At 44.0% G+C, this 23,038-nt stretch overlaps 1 protein-coding gene across 1 annotated transcript in view; it reads right to left on the bottom strand.

Moving 5' to 3' along the window:
- Dhx35 (DEAH-box helicase 35) overlaps nucleotides 1-23,038 on the bottom strand; it is a 74,788-nt gene that overhangs the window by 13,013 nt on the left and 38,737 nt on the right. The window contains exons 9-18 of the mRNA XM_008849582.1: nucleotides 22,368-22,480; nucleotides 21,252-21,348; nucleotides 19,247-19,405; nucleotides 16,105-16,315; nucleotides 13,083-13,207; nucleotides 9,689-9,743; nucleotides 5,626-5,721; nucleotides 4,600-4,694; nucleotides 2,838-2,915; nucleotides 823-952 (exon numbers count right to left, since the gene is read on the bottom strand). Coding sequence (XP_008847804.1) covers nucleotides 823-952; nucleotides 2,838-2,915; nucleotides 4,600-4,694; nucleotides 5,626-5,721; nucleotides 9,689-9,743; nucleotides 13,083-13,207; nucleotides 16,105-16,315; nucleotides 19,247-19,405; nucleotides 21,252-21,348; nucleotides 22,368-22,480 — 1,159 coding nt within the window. The remainder of the gene's footprint in view (nucleotides 1-822; nucleotides 953-2,837; nucleotides 2,916-4,599; nucleotides 4,695-5,625; nucleotides 5,722-9,688; nucleotides 9,744-13,082; nucleotides 13,208-16,104; nucleotides 16,316-19,246; nucleotides 19,406-21,251; nucleotides 21,349-22,367; nucleotides 22,481-23,038) is intronic.

Here is a 23,038-nt window from a genome sequence, read left to right as displayed (position 1 = left end):
GCCACAGGGAACCCCTTTCCCAAAAACACCAAAAAAAAAAAGTAGTTTTGGGGGGCCATCAAGACAGCTCAGCAAGCTGGGTGTGGCAGCGCATGCATGCCTTTAATTTCGGCACTCATAAGGCAGAAGCAGGCAGATCTCTGTAAGATCAAGCTAGCCTAGGCTACATAGAGTGTTCCCAGCCGGCTGGGGCTACAGGGGGGAGAACCTGTCTCAAAAAGATGGCTCAGAAGTAAAGACACTTGCCACCCAAATCTGACATGAGTTCAATCCCTGGAACACACATGTGGAAGAAGAGAACTGACTCCAAGAGCCATGCTCATGTGCACACATATACACGTTCCCACACACATGCACACAAATAAAATGTAACAACAAAAAATTTTAAAGTAATTTTTCTAAGTTGGACATGGTTACATATGTCTGTAATACCAGCACTTGAGAGGTGGAGGCAGGGGATCAGAAACTTAAGGTCATCCTCAGCTACAGAGCAGTTTGAGGCCAGCCTGGGCTATGTGAAACTCTGTGGTTTGTTTTTTAAAGTAATTCTTCTTGCAGTAAGCACATCATTATATTAATTATACAGTGTGTAATGAGGTGAAAGCTAACAATTCTTAAATGTTTTCCTAAGTTTTAGGAATTTGGGGGAGGGGTACAACCCACAGAAATATCACATGCAACTCTATATTCAACATTTCATCAGCACCGCATCAGTGCAGGGACAGCACCCACTTCTCAGCGTCACATCAGCCCAGCACAGGAACTTAAAACAGAACTGAGCAGAGCAAAGAAGGGAACCACAGGCAGGGCAGTCACACTCACCTTCGCTGGACATCTTGGGCACCTGAAACTTGACAAGGAGCTTTTTCAACTGTTCTCTCACAGTCGCAGCTCTGACGAGACCCTTGTAATTTAGGAAATGCTCCTGACACCACTGGGAGCTCTTGTTGTGCTACAGAAGACCCCAAGAGGAAGCGTCAGCAAAGTCAGAAATGGCCACAACCATAGTAACTCTGTGAAGAGATGAGACCTGACTCCCCACCACACCCCCACCTCTAAAACAGATGTTGTCAACCAAGCAATCTGCCGGTTTCTCTGTGGCCTCTCTCCACACTAGCAAGCAAATGAGACCTGAAGGACAGACGAGCCATCATCAGTCCAAGTTGACACAGGGCAGGAACTATCCATAAGATCTGCTGATACAGAAATAATTTTCAAACTCCTAACTATCCTCAATGTGGGATGTGGGATTTTTCTATCAACAGTATGTTTAATTTTCTTCTGTGTTCTTGTTTTTTTCTGGTTTTTTTTTTTCAAGGCAGGATCAGACTCCCTGTGTAGACCAGGCTGGCCTCAATCTCAGCAATCTGCCTGCCTCTGCCTCTCAAGTGTTGGGATTTAAAGGCATGTGTCACCATGCCCATCTCCTCTTCTTCAAAAAATGCATCATTGTGTCATGTATTAAGTTTTTGCTAAGGGAATACACCTCTAAAATTACATTTTAAATTAGGATGGAAAGTTGGGTTTTTTTTATCTTCTGTACATGAGTGTTTTGCCTGTACGTATATAAGTGCACATGTGTCACACAATGCCCGCCGAGACCAGAAAAGGGCATCCATCGGTTCCCCTTGAACTGGAGTTACAGACAGTTGTTAGCTGCCAGGAGGTTAACCAAGGAGCCATCTCTCCAGCAGGGGAGGAAGTTTTTAAGTAAATGTTCTAAATGCAGCAACATTTAAAAAATGTAATTCACATGAGATTGTCCCAGACAGCAACTGTCACATACAATGCAGATCTGCAGCCGCATTCCACCACTAGACAAAGCTTCAGGCCAGGATGGGATGCTGCATCTGTACCACAAATGCTAACAGACTTCAACTGTACATCTCAATAGCAGATCTTTTTTTCTTCTGAAAACCATTAACTGAGTAATCTTTAAATCTCTGGTAAAACAAAACTTTGATATTTCCTTTTCAAAAAACATTTTATTATTTTTATTTTATGTGTATGAGTGTATTGCCTGTGTGTAAGTACACTCACATTGTGCAATGCCCATGGAGATCAGAAGAGAGTGTCAGATCCCCTGGAACTGGAGTTACGAACTGTTATTAGCTACCATGTGGGTGCTGGAAACTGAACCCAGGTCCTCTGCACGAGGAGTTAGCACTCTTAACCACTGAGCCATCTCTCTAGTCCCAATATTTCCTTTTTAAAAAGTATTTGAGAAATGAATATTGAAAATATGAAATAACATTCCTGGTTGCCATTAAAGGCTAACAACCAAAACATGGAAATATGAATCACATTCCTTTGTATTACTTTGTTTCCTAAGTTTTATAACACTTTCTTTGGTAATATTTAGTGAGACTTTTAGGCTCTATTATTTGCTTAGTTTCAGGGTTTTCAGAGTGAAAATTAGCACTGTTCGTGAGAACCACAGAAGATATGTGGATATCTACAGATCCTTGATGACCACACTCTCACAGAAGCTGGGACTATCTGAAGGCATAGCCCAAGACTAAATTGTTCTCAGGTCACTCTGGTAGAACTTCCTATTCAATTGTCACTCTTCTGTCCAATGCACAATAAATGTGGGACATCAGGAGGTCAGGCTGCCAGGCCACCTCAAGTACACCACATCTCCAAAGAAAAGCAGCACGCATTCCTGAGTTTTCCCAGCAATACAAGACTAGAAACCCCAGTGGGATGCTGGGAAATACATAACGGTAAAGCAGAGGGGTCTCTTGGCCAGTTGTCTGTGAACAAACTTCTGGCCTCCTCCTAGACCACTCCAAGTGGGTAAGTGGAGGGTCCCTATGAATGGCAGCTGTGCTTACTTTGATAAATGCTTCGTACACGTTGAGCATAGTGAGATGATCACCCTCTTCCACAGCAAATTTCCGGTGCACTCGAGTCTGTGAAAAATAAAGTTCCATTTAGAAGTTGGCTTCCACATATCTCTTGTGCTAGGTAATGTGGTACAGTAGAGGTGAGCTGACAGCCCGACTTCCCTGGGTCCCATAACCACAAGCTACTCTCCATCTCCTCTTGAACTCCTTTCAGACCCCTTGAATTCTTTCTCTAGCAAACAATGTCATTTGTTCCCACAGGGTTGTAGAGCAGCATATAAATAAATAAATATGGCCAGGACACAAATGTACTTTTACTAACTTCAGAAGTTTATCTTTGAACCAAATGTGCCCAAATGAAGCTCCTTCCTGCCTCTTTCCCTCCCAATGACAGACTTTTGCTGACACCTACTCCAGATCAGGCAATTTCTAAGCATTTGGGATGTAATGAGGCTGGGAGGGGTGTGCTGCAAAGAAGACGAGGAGAGCCCCTGCTTTTACCTTTGAAACCTACGTTTACTGCATGAGGTGGAGTTCTTTTTGTTTTTTTTTTATTTTTATTTTTTTTTGTTTGTTTTTTGAGACAGAGTCTCACTATATATTCTTGGCTAGCCTGGAACTTGCTATGTATATTAGGCTAGCCTCAAACTCATAAAGACCTACCTGTCTCTGCCTCCCAAGTGCCAGAATTATTTATTTATTTATATCTTTATTTATTTATTTGTTTGTTTGTTTGTTTTGGTCTCCCTGTAGTTCCAGTTGACCTGGAACTTGTTATGTAGAATAGGCTGGCCTCAATCTCATAGAGATCTGCCTGCCTCTGCCTCCTGAGTGCTAGGATTAAAGGTATATGCATCCATGCCTGGCTACTTATTTTAATTTTATGTGTTCGGAGTGTTCTGTAAGTGCAGCTGAGCAAATTTTGGGATTAAAGGTATGTGCTACCATGCCTAGTTAGAGCTCTTTTTTTTTAAATGTTTATTTTTATTTTATGTGTATGCATGGTATATTTTATTTTGTTTGTTTCTTTGCCTACAAGTATGTTAAGTGCACCATGTGCATACAATGCCCATAGATGCCAGAAGAGGGCATTGGATCCCCTGGAACTGGAGTTATAAATGGTTCTAAGCCACCATGTGAGACAGAACTCAGTCCTCTGCAAGAGCATCAAGTGCTCTTAGTCACTGAGCCATCTCTCCAGCCCTGAAACAGAGCTCTTTAAAAAGATTAATTAAAGGGATTCACACACACATCACCACCACCACCACCACCCACCCCCCAACCCCTGGGACAACAGACAAAACGGGAAAACACATAGTCTACAAATACACTACAGTACAGGAGGACGACAGAATTTGCAACAGGCGTGTTACTCCCTCTACCTGCCCCAGCCACCTCTGTCTTGGGTGCTCCTTTCTAATACCTACTATCTTTCAGCATGGATGCCTGTGCCTTAGGAAGGGTGCTAGCACCCCAGTTTTAGCTCAAAAATGCCCCCCACCTGCACAACATCAGCCTGCTCTGCCTATTGATTCGACTTATGTCACTTAAGTGCCCACCACGGTTTCTGCTGAGCAATTCAGGTGACGGCTTCTCGTTAAATACTTCACACAATACACAGCACTTGCTCAACTGTGATCTACATCTTTTATACAGCTCTGTCATCAGAGCTGTATAACTTCTGAGTTTAAGAAGAAACATGCAAAGTGAAAGAATACTATGACCAGCTGGAGAAGGAAGCCAGACTTACAGCCTGAGACTTCTGGTTTGAGGGGAACACGAAGACATTCTGGATCTGCATCATGGCTGCAATGCTCAGAATCTCCTGGGAACAACCAAAATTTCCTAGAAAGTGAAAGGCATGTTTGTAAACATACAATGCTACAACAAGGAGCAAAAGCTATTTTCAATACTTTCTTTGTACTATAAAATAAGATCCTATTTTATAGTTTCTTTTTTAAGTTCCTAGTGCATAAATGCTTCACCATGCCACGTGGAACACTCCCATGTGTAGTTTGCTATGGAGGACTCTGAAGAGTTCTACTCAGCAGCTCTAAGGCTGAGGGCTCTCACTGCCAGCCAGGGTACGGTCCAGACTGTCCTGTCACCAAGGGCAGGCCAGCTGCATGCTTGCTCCCTGCCCTCTGTATGGACAGCTGGAATCCGGGCATAAGCACAGAAAGAAAGGAAGATAGTGGGTATGAGGCTGTGGGCTCCTGCTGTCCCCCTGCTCCTGGCCCATCTGTGGGATAGCCTGCCTCTCCAAAGTACTCCTGTGCTCTGGAAAGCCCAAGGCACAGGGAGACCAGCATGCTAGGCTACTGCTGCTGCTGGCTATTAAAAACAGAATCTGTAGCCACCTATCCTCCAGGGCACAGGCCAGAGCAAACTGCACTCCGGCTCAAGTAGGTCCCGAGAGGTCCCTGATGGGTACACAATGAATTCACCATACTTAGAATTTGTTTCTTCAGGAAAGCAGAGGCCGTCTTCTTGTCCTAAACACAGTTACAGCTAAATTTCACCATGCTAACTTTTACCATGCTGGCTCTAAAACACACCTTCATGAACTGTCACCCAATGTAAAGACAAAGTACCTTGACTGACTCTTTCTACTATATCTATATCAAACCATAATTATTAATTAGTCAAAAATAAACACTATACTGCTGTTGTCATTTTTTAAACCACAGTTGATCCCCAGGATGCACAGAATTCAGGGAAACAAGTCCCCTGGCAACCAAAATAAAGCCAAAAGGAGCAGTCAGGCTCCACCCACCAGATTCTAGCAGCATCTTTGCAAACATAGGGTTCAGGGGAAACTCCGCAATCCTCGTGCCAAGTGGTTCAGTTAGGCGACAGTCTTTGTCCAGACCTATCAGAAGACATCAGAAGACATCAGAAGACATCAGAAGGCATGCAGCACTGTGCTGGGAGACGAACAGTGCAGAGAATAAAAGACGATGTATGCTTTAAAGAATGGTATAAAGGGCTGGAAAGATGGCTCAGCAGTTAAAAGCACTGACTACTCTTGCAGAGGACCCAGGTTTGATTCCCAGCACCCGCATGGCAGCTAACAATTGTCCTAACTACAGGTCCAGGGGATCTGATGCCCTCTTCTGACCTCCTCTGGTATTGCATGACATGGGTGCACTTACACATATGCAGACAATACACTCATACACATAAAGATAAATAAAATAAATTGTTTTAAAAAAAGAACAGACAAAAAGATGACTCATACACACCAAACTCAGCCCAACATGAGAGCCATGACAGTAAAGGAAGAAACCATCTCCACTGGGCTCCTCAGCACCCAGTTTTTAAAAACTGCCACTTCTATTCAAGAACTGAATTATAAGGCAACAGCCCACTACCCTCCTCCTGTTCCCACTCTCTCCCCAGGCCACAGGAACCCCCTCCATCCTGGCTGCTCACAGAAACTGCTCTCTGTATGTGTCTGACAATTGAGCAGCACAGACACATGAAAGCCTTTTGGCCTCCAGCAGTTTCCTCGCTATTCTCCCTCAGTTCCCATGATGCCCCTCTGTCCCTGGCTGCTGCTCCTGTCACTTTCTGGATCCTATTCCATGTCTAGGCCTGACATACTACAAGTATGCCAAGACGGCATCTCTGGATCCTGCCCTTCTCAAACTATGTGAATCATCAGAAGGCCAAGCACACTGACCCTGAACTCTGACCTACAACCTCTTCCTCTGTCCCTGGAACTGGATGGATGCCTCCGTCCTTCCCCTCCCCAACCTGTCCTCCTGACCTATCAATCCTCAGTATGAGACACTGGGTTCCAGAACCCCAATATATAGACTATTGTTTCACTGTTTAAAATTAGTGCTACAATGCTCAGAACTGGACAGAAAAGGGCTGTCTTCTCTGTTCCAATACAATCATCTCAAAGGCAAAACTAAATCATGGTTTTCCCTCTCATTTTCTAGCAATTTAAGTTGGTGAAGAAATAGTTTAACTAGGAAAATCCATACATTCAACATTGCTTGACTGTCATCCAGACACGCCTGCCGCCAAGCCCCTACTACACTCTGAAAGCTGGGTAAGAAACCTATCAACACATACTCTGGGATTTTTTTGGATGGAATAAGCCAAAGACCTTTCAAATCAGTAGAGAGCTTTTAAGATCTACAATTAACTATTCCTTCAAAGAGAAGAATATAATGAATTTAAATGGACCCTTCCTCAGCCCAAATAAAAAATTAACCAGAATGGATCAGACGTAAATACAAGAGTCCAAACTCTGAATGAAACCTACAAGTAAAATGTAATGAGAGGAGTCAGCAGTGGTGTTTCCTGTTTAGCTGTCTGGTTGCTGTCTGGGGTCCTAGGGACTGAACCCAAGGCCTCCTATACATTAAGCACACATGCTGCCATGGAGACAACTCCACCTGCACAGCACTGTGTCCTTAGACTTGACAACACCAAAGTACAAGTGACTAAAGAAAAGCTGGGGAAAATGAGCCACATAAAAACTTAGCCACAGGGCTGGAGAGATGGCTCAGAGGTTAAGAGCACTGTCTGCTCTTGCAGAGGACCCAGGTTCAATTCCCAGCAGTTACATAGTAGATAACAACCAGTTCCAGGAGATCCAATGCCCTCTTCTGTCCTCCACTGGCATTGCACAACATGGGTGCACTTACATACATACAATACTACATACAATACACGCATGTACATAATTTTTTTTTAATTTAGACCCATGTACTGCACATAATGCCCCCAAATAAAAGGGTGAGTACCAGAGACAGGAAGGTACTTAAAAGTCATGCAGGAGAGTTATATTCAGAATATGTAAAGAACTCTTCCAACTTAGTAATAAAAAGACAGTGACCCAAATAAAAATGAGCAAACAATTTGAACTGACACCTTGCTTAACAAGATACAGTCAACCCTCCATAGCTATCTATGGATTCCACATCCTCAGATTCAACCAATTATGGTTTGAAATATTTGAGAATAAAACGGAACTATTCACATCGGCATGGTGAGCCATGCTTTGAATCCCAGCACTCAGGAGGCAGAGGCAGGCAGATCTCTGTGAGTTCAAGGCCAACCTGGTCTACATAGTGAGTTCCAGGTCAGCTGGGGCTACAGGGAGACCCTGTTTCAAAAAAAAATTGAACTAATCACATATAGACTTTTATTCTTATCATTATTCCTTAAACAATACAGCAGTTTACACTGTAGTAGGTGTAAGCAATCTAGAGATATTTAAAGTATGCAGGAGGATGTGTGTCAGCTATGTGCAACCAATATGTCACTTTACATGAGACTTGAGTGCCTCTAGATTTTAGTATCTAAAGCGGTCCTGGAACCAAAGTCCCAGGAATACAAAGCAACTAGAGACACTGTGAACAACAGCAAATAAGCCAAAGGGTTCTCAATACTGTAAGTCCTCAGAGAAGTGTAAATCAAAACTACCAGATAGTGTTTCACATCCACCAGTATGGCTGACACAAAAAGACAGACAAGAGTAAGTGCTGGTAACAACACAAAGTTCACCAGCTAATGAACAGATACAACAGTATATAACATATCCATACGCTGGAGTATTACGCATCAGTAAAACAGAAGTGTTGCACTGGTACGTGCTACAAGTGATGTGATGAACCTTGGGGAAAGAGACATGAAAGGCAAATCACTAATGACTATCAAGGACTCCATTTATAGGAAATGTTTTAGAGTAGGCAAATCTAAGAGACAACCAGGTTAGTGGTGGCCAGGGTCAGGGAGGATGGGAGTGGAGAGTGGGTACTAACAGACAGATACACATCTCTTCTGGGAGAAATGGAAATGTTCTAAGACTGGACTATGGCGAAGACTGCACAGCTCTGACTGTATCAGAGTAAGTGGTAAATGAGTGAACTCTATGGTTATGTGAAGTGTACTTCAACAAAGCTATTTTTAAAAGACTAAAAATAAATCTTGGGACAAAAACTTATTACCAAACTGGACACTGCACTCACCAGGCACCACTCATAGAAGCACATACCACTTTCTCCATCTTAAGATACACACTATGCTTTCAAACAAGCCAACAGCACTTTTTCCACAGCAGTGTTCCCTCACCCAAAAGGTCCACAACACAGTGTTCCCTCACCCAGACAGTCCACAACACAGTGTTCCCTCACCCTAACAGTCCACAACACAGGGTTCCCTCACCCTAACAGTCCACAACACAGGGTTCCCTCACCCTAACAGTGCACAACAGTGTTCCCTCACCCAAACAGTGCACAAGTGTTCCCTCACCCAAAAGGTCCACAACAGTGTTCCCTCACCCTAACAGTGCACAACACAGGGTTCCCTCACCCTAACAGTGCACAACACAGTGTTCCCTCACCCAGACAGTACACAACACAGTGTTCCCTCACCCTAACAGTCCACAACACAGTGTTCCCTCACCCTAACAGTGCACAACACAGTGTTCCCTCACCCTAACAGTCCACAACAGTGTTTCCTCACCCAAATAATCCTGCAGGCTGCTCATCTGCCCAATTCCAGCAGAGACCTCCAGGGATGAAACGAAGGTGGGTGGGGAAGAGAAACACTACCTACAGATTTCAGGATGGGGGGATGTAAGAAGTCTGAGGACAGAATGTCTGGAATCTTTAGAGAATTGCTACTCTCTGGGTATCTCTTGGGCACATGGCCCTGGTGATGGCTGGCTGTCCACAGCTTCTGCTATACTTTATAAATTGTCATGGACACATGGACAGGACCAATCCCACTCCAAAAGACACATTATCTAAGAGCCGCAATGTGAATCCAGCTATCTACTATCACACAAGAGAACAGAAAGTAAGAAAGAGGCATACCTCCCAGAGCATAGAGTAGCTCCAAAGCTTGAACCATCGACTGTGCTGGAGGGGGCTGTAAAACACATAAGAGTCCTCTTAAATTTCATTTCTTTGGCAAGGAACAGAAAATTGTGACCACATGGCTCAGCCCCCTCTCCCTCTGTTACACCCAGTCTTCCCAGTCTCCACGCTGCTGGCACCCTGAAATGTGCTTCCTGCCTTCCCAGCATCCTCAGTGTTGCTTGTCCTCTAAGACTTAACGGCTTCCCTGGGTGACCTTCCTCCTCCCTCCCCTCCAGAGGAGACAGTCCCTACCATAAACTATCTCTTCACTTCCCTAAGCTCTCCTTGGCCTTCCTCTGCACTGAGAGCTGCAGATACCACAGCACAGGCAGGCTTACCTCTGCATCACCTGGAGCCCTGCCTAGACCTTGCTAATGGTTGGCTAATAACATGTTAAAATTTCTGAAATTAACAGAGAAAGCTAGATACTCAAAGTGGGGCAAATCCCACACTGTCCCGAGTGGGACGCTCTGATACCGTGTCTCTTTTTCCTTCCCGCTACAAATCTTCACTGTGCACCTGCTGGGTGTTGGCAGCATTATTTCCTTCTAAGTTACTTGGCTCCTAATAAGCCAGGTAATAAACTCATAGTACTTTTTCAAACTGTACTGCCTTTCCTCTAACTGTGCATGCATACAGTAAAGGCATTAAGCACTGGAGTGTTTTAACTTTACAGATGAGGAAAGTAACAATAAGAAAATGGCATTTGGTGGCATTGTCAGAGTCTAAGCTGAGGTACTTTCTCTATTCTACATCACCCACTTTGTTTGACAGAAAACAAAGTCAAACCTTTAAAAGCTACAGTGACTATATGCACTTTGAGGGTGGGAACCGAACCTGATTCACTGCACATGGGGTATCTGACCAAGTACTGCTGAGCAAATCCTGTCCTCAGTCCACCAAGCTTTCTTCCTGCCCGCAGCATCTTTCTCCATGGAGAGACACATATAACCTCAGTGGAGGAGCTTCTGCTTCTGGGGCTCTCTGACACTCAAGTGACAGAGCAAAGCTCTCATTTAACAGTTGCAGAACATAGCTAGCAAGGTCCGGTTTCACACCTTTTAATCCTGACCCTACTTCCTTCCACTCAATTATCATCCATCAAAGAAACTTACCCTCCACAAAAACCTACCTATAGTATTTTCACCTAAGCATCATTTACCACTATTTCTCTAGGACCTCATCTGACTTGGGCTCACAGGCAAGCAGTTTTAATATTTGGAATTACTATGTATATATAGTTCTAGCTCAGTTTCTTGCTGTGTGTTCTGTTTTCACTGTTTTAATACTCAGAGACTCAAGGTAATTACTTGAGATAACCACATAAAACACCCCCATGGTCATACTCCAGAAAGAAGTCAATTTTCCAGTAACTGGGCAAATGAGTTGCTTCAAGTTTTTCATTACTGTAAACAACATTCTTAAATATAGGAAACTATACGTACCCTGTGATTTCAATCATTAAAAAACAATTTGGGGTAAATAACCAGAAAGGAATAAATGAAGATAAATTTGGGGTTTTTTCCCTTTCAGTTTTCAATTGTTGGTTTTATTTTTATTTTAATATAAAACAGTTCTACAAGCATCATGATCTATGTAAGTTCCTTTCTTCTTTTGAATTATTTTTTCAGGAGACACTTTCATGGCCAATATAACCTACAGTTCTGTGGCTTACGAAATGCTGTCAGAAGGTCCAGACCAGAACAGCATGTGGCCACCAGCAGCACACAGCCTTGGCTTCCCAGATGCATCGGTTTTGTAGCTCGTCGTCTTTCTTACTAGTCACTCAATTCAGAGTCAGACTTCACAGCTAGCCAGTCTGCACTTCTCCCTACCTCCTGGAGGAATGCATCTTCATTTTAGTTTACAGTGTGTGGCCTTTCCTTTAAGTGGATATTTGATTTCTTCTAAACGACATACATATAAGGGCTCTATATTTTTTTTGGGGGGGGGTCTTTTTGAGACAGGGTCTCCCTGTAGCCCCAGCTGTCCTGGAACTCACTATGCAGACCACGCTGGCCTCTAACTCACAGAGATCCGCCTGCCTCTGCCTCCCAAGAGCTGGGACTAAAGGCGTGCACCACCATGCCCAGCTTAAGGGCTCTATTTTTTAAGACAGAGATAGGTCATGTCTGTCTTGTTTTCCTTGGAATTGTAGATGGGAAACTTCCCATGGCTGTTAACTCTGCACATACTGTTCATCTTTTTTATAGTATCTTATTCCGCAGAGCAGCAGCAGTGGGGATACTTTCTCCACACATATACGAGGGCTTTCTCTGTGGTGTTGGTATCTGTATATTCTATTGTTTCACGCCCCTGGTTTCCCATGACATATGCCAGCAGGGACTTTATTACCCCAAATACAAACTTTTATGTCATACATCATGCACTATCTAGAACAAAGAGTTAACATGCAAATTCTCAAATCATCAAATTCTAGAGGAACAGGAGTGTGTGTTAACTGACAAGATAAGAGAGTGCTTCAGAAGCACAAAACTAACCGTCGGAACCAGAAAGGCCAAGAAGAACTCACCACTGACCCACTTAGCATGTCCACACATCAGCCACAGACAGACAGACAGACAAAAGCCCAGTAAAATACAAATGACAGGAAAAATATTTTCCAGAAATGTGACATTACAGTGAAGTCGGATTTTAATATTTAACAGATCTTGGAAAATGCTAACAAATACTAACTCTAATAAGTTTAATTCAGGTGAAATATAAAGTGGCCAGTAAACTTAGGAAAAAAAAACACAAAAAAAAGTGAAGACAGCTTACCCCCACTCCCCCACCACTGTATCTGCAAAAAAGAACTGACAGGGCAGCGGGAGCCAGGCCTCAGGAGTAGAGCCATAAGTGTCAGGAACCTGAGAAGGACCACATTTCTTAGGCCAATAATTTTACCCCTGCAACTTGATTTAGGAAATCACCAGAGACACCACAAAGGTCCCTTCATGGCTCCCAAAGCTCCCTTAGCCTCACTCTGCAGCCAGGCCCATACCAGGCCCATACATAGACCCTATCCTAAGTCTCCATCCTCCTGATATGGTGACATGTTGCTGCGTTTCACCTCACACCCAGAAACAAGGCTGGGAGTCCCCAACCTTTGTCCCTGAGAGCACTGCTCAAGCTGCCCTATAGTAACTCACTTCCTTGTCTCTATCCCAGTGAAAGGACAGGTTACAGAAGAACAGGAACTCTGGCTGTGCTGCCTGTCGGCCCCATGCCCTGCACGGAACCAAGTAGCACAGGACATCTGAGCTGAGCGGGGAAGAAAGAAAGACGGCGTGCCTGCCATAGTGTTCTGAAACCCCCTGCAAGCTCCTGGGAAGGAAGCAGGCCTTACCGACATGAAGTGGAACCTGAGGACATTGTCAATCCCTAGGGCTTTCAGCTGCAGGATGACAGGGGCCAAGTTGCTGCGCTGCATCTCAGGGACGGTGGACTGAGGCAACTGGTCAAAGGCTTCCTCTGAGGGTAGGAAATCAGAAACAATAGAATGTGACGCTCAAATGCAAGCACATCCCAGAGGAGGCCTTCCTTCTCTACCCTCAACAAGAGCCCAGGGTATGACATGACAAACTTGTCTTTACATTTAGGAAGGGCCATTCTGCTTTAAAAAACAAATAAATACAATTGAACAATAGACCTTTATAAAAAGCCCGTTCTCTGACATCAGAATACTGCTTTTCAAATGCTTTTTGGCAACAAAATACTAATCAAAGCAGCAAGTATTTGCTCATAGGTTAATCACTACTGGCGCCCAGTTACCGGCAACCCTCCTGTGGGCAGAGTATGTCAAAGAAGCCAAAACGGCACATATAAACAAAGAAAAGTTTAAAATAAACCACTAAAACCACATCCAGATTATGACAAAGGACCAAATTACAAAGAACAGGAACTGTACAAATCTAGCTTTTAAGTCAAGAAGCCAAAAGCTTCTTGACATACCCAGAAGCCAGTGCTGTCATATTCTGCATTTGTGTGTACATTCAGAAAGCTTATGGATTACATACACCAAATTCTCCTACATCAATCAACATTTTAACAGACGCACACACTCCTTAAACACTAGGGTGGTCCAGCCTCAATTTAGAACATAAAACTCTAGTTAACTAAAGGAAAAACAAAGCACAACAAAAGGTCTCCTGAAGAAATACTATTGATGAAGAACTGTAAAAGGTTTTCTAAAAGGAAACAGACACACAACCAATATTCTGGACTGTGTGAAATCAACTGCCAAATACATGGGTCTAGCTGGAAAGTTCCGAGTAACAGACAACAGCAGGAATTTCTTTCATTTCAAGAACATCTTGGGTATAGTGTTTTTAGTGGGACAACCTCGCTTCCCAAGCATACAGCAGGCCAAGGCAGAACAAAGTCATTAGATGAAAGGCTAATGCCACTGAGAAGAGGCCGAGAAGTGGGTGTTCAATGCTTAGGTACGAGGACACTCAGGGTTCTACAGCACTCAAAAGTTGCACAGCCTTGACAGCCCGAGGCCTGGTCAAGAGCTGCCGAAGCCACAGGCAGTCCGATCAGGACTTACAGAGATAGGAAGGGACCTGGACCAAGACCAGAAATCATGCCTAACAACGAAGAACAGAGGAGGACCCGCTAAGTGTTCCTCCCGATACACTGGAGGAAGGAGGAAAGCAGAGGTATAGGAGGAAGGCTCTGAAGGTGCCTCATGCAGAGCGGTCGTGAGCATAAGAATCTGTGAGCAGAGACTAGTCCAGTGCATCAAAGGAACAGGGCAGACATGGGGAAGCAGAGGGCGACCCAAAAGCACAGTACAGCTGAAAAGCAGGGTACTGCAGAAGTTAGTGAGAGGAGATAAGCTGGAGGAAAAGTCCTGGAAGGTTCTAGAAAGCTATAAGGAACAGCTGCACTCTGAAAGCTCAGTTGGGAGCCTGAGGCTGGGCACTCATGCACTCATGCCCCCTGACCCTTCCCAACCATACCTACACTAGAGCTGCTCAAGCTAAGGACTCAGTGACCTTTCACCCAAGCCCACTGACCCAGTGTTAGCCCATGTCCTGTCACATGATTTCTTTGGCACATGAGATGCCAGTGCCCATTTCCTCTTTAAAAATAACTTGAGTTCCTTAAAAAAAAATAAACAGAATTGTCATACCTATGACCCTGAAAGTCCCAAAAGAATTAAAAACGGGTTCTCAAGTCCATACGCATTATGTGCCCAGCAGACAGAATGGGGATAGAATAATGAGTGGAAAACCACTGCGGGTTTAAATGCACAATGGACTACTGTTCAGTTATCCCATTGCCCTGCCTAGGGTGTTGAAACCCAGTCTCCAATGCCCTGCCCCCTTCACCTGGATAACTATGAGGTTTTGAATAAGATCAGGCTCAAAGCATTCCCCACTCCCGAGTAGGGGACCCCTAGCCCTGCTGAGTCTGTGCTTCCAGGGCCCCCTTTCCTCTACAGTGACTTATCGCACCATCACATGCTCATTTGTGCGTGGGTCTGTCTCTACTACCACACCACCCACCATGCAGTCCTAGTCCTAGGTCCCCAAGCCCTGGTACCATGCCTGGCATGCAGCAAGTGGTCTATGAACACTTGTTAAAAGAATAATGGCTGGAAGTGTAGTTGAGGTGTGTTTGTCTAGCACGCATGAGGACCTGAGGTCCAAAACCCACAGAGAAAGAAAAAGGATGAATAAAAAACAACATCAATGACTCTAAGGACAGCGGTAACCAGGAAGGAAAGGAGAGATGCTTAGCAGTGCTAAACCCCAGAACTCTTTAGCAGCTGTAAGTGGATACTGAGCAGAGGAGGGAATTAATGATGACTTGGAAATGAACTCTGCACATTAGGAAAAAAGGGTGGGGAAATCTCTGAGCCACTCCCACAAAAGAGAAGGGCAGAGAAAGTGCAGCTCCAGGTGCCTCACTATGGGTTACAGCTGTCTTCAGGCTGGGAGAGGGTGCCTCAAGGGCTGGAACTAGCAATCAGAATTTCCCCAGAATCTACCATGGTACATGGCACAAAGCCAATCAACTGCTGTCTATGAATGAGTCTCAGAACAGCGTGACAAAGATGAGCAGGAATCCAATGTGAGGTGTCACAGGATTCAGGGGTCTAATGATAAGAAAACAGCTCATTAAGCTTAAGGAAAGTAAGAAAGACAGAACCTGAGGCAAAAGCCCATGCTTGGAGGGGCGTGGTTACAGACACGAGGTCAGAACACAGCCAATGGAGAGTACTGACAAAGAAGGAAGGGGTGGTTAGGAGGGCTGGGTTATAAGGGAAGTTCTGCCATGAGGGACAAATGTTCGCCCCATGATCCAAAGCCCAGGCTACTATGAGAACATCCAAAGCGATCAGGGAAAATGACACATACCTGTATAAAGGCGGTAACACTTTCCAGAGCGGTTGCGCCCACCACGTCCTGCTCGTTGATTGGCTGAAGCCTGGGACACAGGTACCACCACCAAGCATTCAATAGCTGTCCTGGGGTTATAGGCCCGCAGTTTCATAAAGCCACAGTCGATCACATACACAATTCCGCTGATTGTAATAGAAGTTTCTGCCACATTGGTAGCCACAATCACCTAGTTCCCCACAGAAAAGAGTAAAAAGAAAAGCTATTTGGTTCTTTCCACTTTGAATAAGCTTAAAAATCCTAAAGATATACTGACATCTCAAATGTCATGGATCTGGATGGATCTGGAAGGCTGAGGGGGCAGATTGAGAGCTAGGCCCCTGGGCTGGAATGCTTCAAGTCTATGACTGTGCACATCTCCTTAACCTCCTGAGCACTGGTTTCCACATCTACATAATAACATAGCCGCCTTTCCCAGGGTTGCTGAGGGGACTGTATAAGATGCATACATCAACTGATTAGAATCTAACACTGGGTACAAGGTAAATTCAACAGTGTCTGTTTTCCCTCTTGCACAATCAAAACAGGCATCTTGCAGAGGCACATTCATGTACTGGTCAATGGCTATTTTCTAAGGCTCTGCATTTGGCCAGAGGCTATTTCTAGGTGCTAGGGATACATAATAGAAAAGATAAAGCCCCACTCTCCAGAGTTTATGTTCTAGTGTGAGTGTCTGGGGTAGAAACATGAATATAAGGAGCAGATTACTTCAGAGAGTGACAAATACCAGGAAGGAAACACAGGTTGGTAAAAATATGACGTGGTATATATTTTCATTATAACAACAGGGCATGCCCCTTTAGACTAGTGTCCAAGGAAAACTACCCTGAAAGATGACTGTGAGCCAAGACCAAGTAACAGGAAGTGGCCAACCCTACAAAGACCAAGGCAGAAGCTCTGATGCAAAGGAAAAAGAAACTGCAGCTATTAACATAAGCCAAGCTTGGGGACAGACGCAGGGCCCAATTAATGTGCAGTCTCGGTACTACCATGAGTGCTTGTGGGCTGCCCCAGAGGGTTTCAAGCAAGAGGGGACACATATATAACACTCAGAGTTTTGGAGGGGTGCTTTATACTTTACAAAATGATTTTGTAAAAATCTTCCTATTTGGGGAGGCTAAAGAGATGGCTCAGCGGTTAAGAACACTTGCTGTTCTTCCAGAGAACCTGGGTTTGATTCCCAGCACCTACATGGCAGCTAACAACTGTCTATAACTCCAGTTCCAGGGGATCCAACACCCTCTTCTGACCTCTGCAGGCATTGTATACATGTGGAATACTTACATGAGGGCAAACACTCATACACATAATATACATATAATGAAATATATCTTTTAAAAAGCTTCCTATTTTTATGTAATACAAGGCTTTATAGTATAAAATTGTAACCCTCTATCTAAAAGTTATTATTCCTGGACCTGGTGGCACACTCCTTTAGTTCTAGCATTCAGGAGGCAGAAGCAGGTGGTTCCAGGCCAGCCAGAGCTATACGATGAGAACATGTCTAAAAAAAGTTATTACTGGGGCCAGTAAGATGGCTTAATAGGTAAAGGCACTTGCCACCAGGCCTGATAACCTGAGTTCAATCCCTAGGATCCACATGGTAGAAGACTGACCTCCATACATACACCACAGCATACATGTGCACACACATATAATAAATAATAAATGTAATAAAAATGTTTGGCTCTTATGCATGTTTTATAGCTAGGAAAACTGAAACTTGAGGCTGAGCAACTTATTCTAGAGCAGACAGTATCTCAGTGGTAGAATCCAGGCTTGTTGACTGACTAGCTGCAGGTTATGTGTGACTGGGCAGATTCATGTTCCATCCCAATGGCCACGAAGCTGGGCACCCTTTCCATAAGGCCTGAAGTCGGGGTGGAGCCTCACATTGACCCTGCCTACTTTACTCTGGGCCCCTGCTGAGTATCCTGGGCTGGGGAGGAGAAAGGAATAAGAAGATGAGGGGCAGAATGAGACTCCCGCTTCTTCCTGTCCAGAGCTTCTAGGAAGTCAGACTCTGTCTCTTCCAGTCTAGTGCTTCTTCCCACCACACCCTTCCTCACCCTGACTTCAGGACTAAGTATGTTTACATCACACCTTGAATTAATTGATTTAAACTTGGCTATAAAGGCAAACTGATACTCAAAATAGTTTAGAAATGGTTGGTAGTAACTTTGCCTATACTTCCTGACTGACCACAAGCCACCATGACAGTCTCTTAGGCTTATCATGCCATGAGAAATATTATGCAAAGAAAAGCAAAGAGATAGCCGGGAGTGGTAACCCATGCTTTTAATCCCAGCACGCCTTTAATCCCAGGCAGAAGTAGGAGGATCTCTGTGAGTTCAAGGCCAGCCTGGTCTACATAGTAAGTGCCTGGCCAGCTGGGGCCACAACGAGATCCTGTCTCAAAAAGACCAAAAATAAATAAATAAATAAATAAATAAATAAACAAACAAACAAACAGGAAAGAGAAGTCACCTGCTCCCATTGCCAGCAGAGTTGCCTTTCTCTGGGCAGGTTTAGAGATCTTCGGATTATTTATTATGCATTTTTAGACCTGTTATACAGAAACATGGGCCTAAAATTATAAAAGAAAGGTTCTTGTTTACCAGATTTCACTTCAATTAAAAAAAAATAAAACCAGGGCTGGAGAGATGGCTCAGCAGGTAAAGAACTTGCTAGGCAAGCATGTGACCCTGAGTTCAAATCCCTGGAACCTATACAGTAGCCTGCATCTGTAATCCCAGCAATTCTACAGTAAGATCGGAGGCACAGGCAGAAAAATCCCTGGAAGTTTCCTATGTACATAACGGCAAAAAACTTCCTTGTGTACACAGTGGCAAATGACAGAGACCCTGTCTCAAACACAGTGAAACTGAGGATGGACATCTACAGTTGCCCTCTGACCTCCAAATGTGGCTTACATAAATGCCCATATTTACAAACATGTACATACACACACACACACACACACACACACACACACTCATACATACACCAAAAGCAACAAAAACTAACTTTTCAGCCCATGGTAAAAAGAGTCAATGTGAGGATGAGTGGCTGTCAGCACCCTGGTCACTAGGAGGCTCACCTTTCTAACACTGCGTGACACTCTTTCAAACACCTTCATCTGTTCAAAGGAAGGCAGTCCTGCATACATGGGGAGAACCCGGAGGTGTTTCTTCATCCCAGTGCGAGCCAGCACCCGGGCCTGTTCAATCAGCATGGACACAACAGTTTCTACTTCTTCCTAAACATGGAAACAGGAACCAAAGAAGCCAACATGAATCGGAGGCAGGTCATGTTAGACTGAAAGACAGTGAGTGCTGGAATCAGACTTCCACTTTGGTCACCTTCACGAGTTATAGTCTGCTATATCCCACTCCAGTATGATATTTAATCAAATGCTACCAAACAATAGTATCGAAAGGGTGAAAATTTGCAACTGTGCTATTAATTAGTAAAACTAAACCATCTATAGTTAATAGAAGCATTCCCCATAATAAAAACAGTAAGAGGCTAGAGATAAGGCTAGGCAGTTAAAACTGAGTACTGCCATTAAGAGGTCTCCACCAAGTTCAGTGCCTAGCATACACATTGGGTGACTCTCAACAACCTGTAACTCTGGCTCCAGGGGGGTTGACGCCTGCCTTCTTCTGGCCTCCACAGGCACCTGCACTCATGTGCTCATACCCACATAGACACACACACATACATATTTTTTTAAAATGACTGTTTTACGCAGTTTACATGCATATGGATAGGTTGTGGCCTATAAACTCATTAAAAGCTTTCCTCAGAAGACTACTAACTATGGAAAATGTTTGGCAGTGAACTACCTGCTGGAGGGTAGGTCTGAACAGCATAACAATCTTGGGGGGACATTTCAGTTTGTTCAGTTGTTTTTCCACTATGCCGCCACTGGCCACCTACAGAATTAGCTGGAAAGGTGTCATTAAGAAAAGAGGTACAGGGGCTGGAGAGATGGCTCAACAGTTAAGAGCACTGGCTGCTCTTACAGAGGAACTGGGTTCGGTTCCCAGCAGCCACATAGCACCTAACAACAATCCTAACTCCAGTTCCAGGGGATCTGACGTTCTCTTCTGGCCTCCACAGGCATTATATAACACAGGTGCACTTACATATATGTAGGCAATACATTCACACAATAAATATTTTTGTATAATAAATTATACATAAAATAAAAATAATTTTTTAAATAAAATATTTTTTAATAAAAGAAAAGAGGTACAACTAGGTATGGTGGTCCACACCTTTAATCCCAGCACTTGAGAGGCAGAGGAAGGTAGATCTCTATGAGGCGAAAGTCAGCCTGGTCTATACAGCAAGCAGCTGGAGCTACAAAGAGACCCTATCTTAAAAAAATTTTAAAGAAAGAAAAGTAGCAACATGCAAGGTGCCCAGTACATCCAACACCAGCAAACAAAACAGCCCACTGACTCAAAAACCTCTAATGAAATCAGCTAATAAATTTAAAAAATATGGGCAAGCCAGGAGTGGTGGCACACACCTTTAATCCCAGCACTGGGAGGCAGAGGCAGGCGGATCTCTGTGAGTTCAAGGCCAGCCTGGTCTACATAGCCAGTTCCAGGCCAGCTGGGGCTACAGTGAGACCCTGTCTCAAAATAACAAAAAAATAAAATAAAATAAAATAAAAATAAAAATACAGGCAGAAGAAACGGCCCCAACATTAAAAGCACTTGCTACTCTTCCAAAAGACCAGAACTCTGGTACCAGCTCACAACTGCCTGTAACTCCAATCCTAGGAGATCTCACTCCCTCTTCTGGCTTCCATGGGTACCTGCATGCACATGGTGCACACATACACACACATTTACACACATACACATGAAATGAAAAATAGAATTACCCCTCTACAGGCACAACAGGGAGGGGCCAACAACTCCCTGACAATCTAGTTGGTAGACAAATGACATCAAACCAACAATTTTTATGCGATTTAGTAACTAAAAAGTACAATGAAACAAGAAACAAATGGTGACATAAGAGGACTCTATATTAATTCTAGAACTGCCTTAACATGTCTATGCATCGGAGAAGCCCAGTGCAGTTACCTGACCAGTAAGGAAGGCTAGTATATCTCCATCTCCCTCTGTCTGGTGAATTTTCACCACAGTGTCCACAGTTGCCTTGATATAATCAGGAACAGGACTGAAAAAAGAGTACAAGAAAAAAAAATCATCACTAGAATATGCTCATTAGTTATACATTAATCACCCTAATAATCTCACAGCAAAACCTCATGAAAGCTAGTTTGGGTAGGTAATTAGTATATAGACTAACTAAAATAAATATGCACTCTTTTTTAATGCAGCAGTCAAAGACTAGGGCTGTATCTCAATGGCACAGCACCTGTCTAACACATACAAGGTTCTGGGTTCAATCCCTAGCACCAGAAGGAAATAAAAAAAGCAAAAGCCATTAAATGCAGCATTTACAATACATAATCACATGTAAATAATGGTTTTTAGCACTATTTGCTAAGAAACAAAGGTAATATATCATGCATATGTGTTATCTTTAGCATGCAAAGATGCTGTGTCACAGAAAACCAGGGGCTGTGGTCTGAATGCTGAAGCCCACCTTCTTCCTGGTCCATTTGTCCTCCTGGCCCTGGACAGCACCTAGGGGCTGATGGATGGAGCTAGTGGGTATCCTCTCCAGCTAGCAGGACTCAGAAGTCAAGTCACAACTCTCTGAATTTACCAGTGAATGGACCAGGTCCAGTGACTAGGTACAGCAATTAGGATGGCCCCTTTCCTATCCAAAGGGGATCCTCCCCAAAATGCTGGCCAGGCCTTCTTGCTAAATTTATAGAGAGCAAGACCCAAATGCCTCAACTTACCAGGGTTCCCTCTGTTGATGGCACCCTGGAATCCTCAGCTCCGAAAGCTATTAAACTGCCTCCCACCAGCCTTTCAACTACTTCACTCTCTCCAAATGAGCTAAGAGTAAGAGCTACAGACTCATGTAAATTTGCACATCAATGTCAACACTTTAAAGTCAGCTGTGATGCTGGGCAGGCTTCCAGAACATTCTGTCAGTAACAGGAGATGCATCATGCTCCTCCTCATCGACCTTTGTGCTGCAGGTAGATGAAGTAGGTCGTCATTCTGCATGACAGGCCTAGGTGTCTAATCACCACCACCAAGAATCAAGCATCACCAAACCTTTGTAGATAAAAGATATCCACCGGAAATGTTCGCCCTTCCACTGTGAGGATCACGCATGTGTCCCTGGCTGGGTCACTGGTTTCATTCTGATTGAAGAAATCCCGAAATTTCTAAAAATAAAAATATAATTATCATCTGTTTTTCCACCCCAAAAAAGATGACTCATAAAAAGAAAATAAAAAACTGGCAGAGGTGAGTTGGATGATAGGAGTTAGACATACACAAAAAAGACTATACACTACTGTGGGAAGCGAGCACAGCTGAGTCAGCCAGATGGCACCCTGGCTGGCTGCCAAACCTCGTGCTGTTTACTCCAACTCTTGGCTGATTGCCAAGGCTCGTGATTCCCGCTTGCTTACTCCAAAGTATGGAGAGGCCAAACAGGTGCTGCCAGCCTGATGATCTTGCTACGTGCCTAATGAGCTACACTCTGCCTGGCCGCTGCACGTGTGTGACCCTGATTGATACCGGCTGGGGGGAGGGCTGTTGGAAAACGCTATATAAAGAGCTGAAGTGTGTAATAGAAAAAGAGACAGCATCATAGTGAAGAGAATATGAGAGAGAATAAGAGAGAATAAAGGAAGAAAGAGAAACAGAAGCTTGAACCTCACCTTGGTGTCTGTGTCGTCTTTCCTGGACTCTGCTGGACAGAGTCCCGGCTCGCGACA

The sequence above is a fragment of the Nannospalax galili genome, unplaced genomic scaffold, assembly GCF_000622305.1.
Source record: "Nannospalax galili isolate Female #2095 unplaced genomic scaffold, S.galili_v1.0 scaffold765, whole genome shotgun sequence".
Taxonomy (NCBI): domain Eukaryota; kingdom Metazoa; phylum Chordata; class Mammalia; order Rodentia; family Spalacidae; genus Nannospalax; species Nannospalax galili.
Note: the sequence above shows the minus strand (reverse complement) of the source record. Positions and strands in the feature narration are given on the sequence as shown.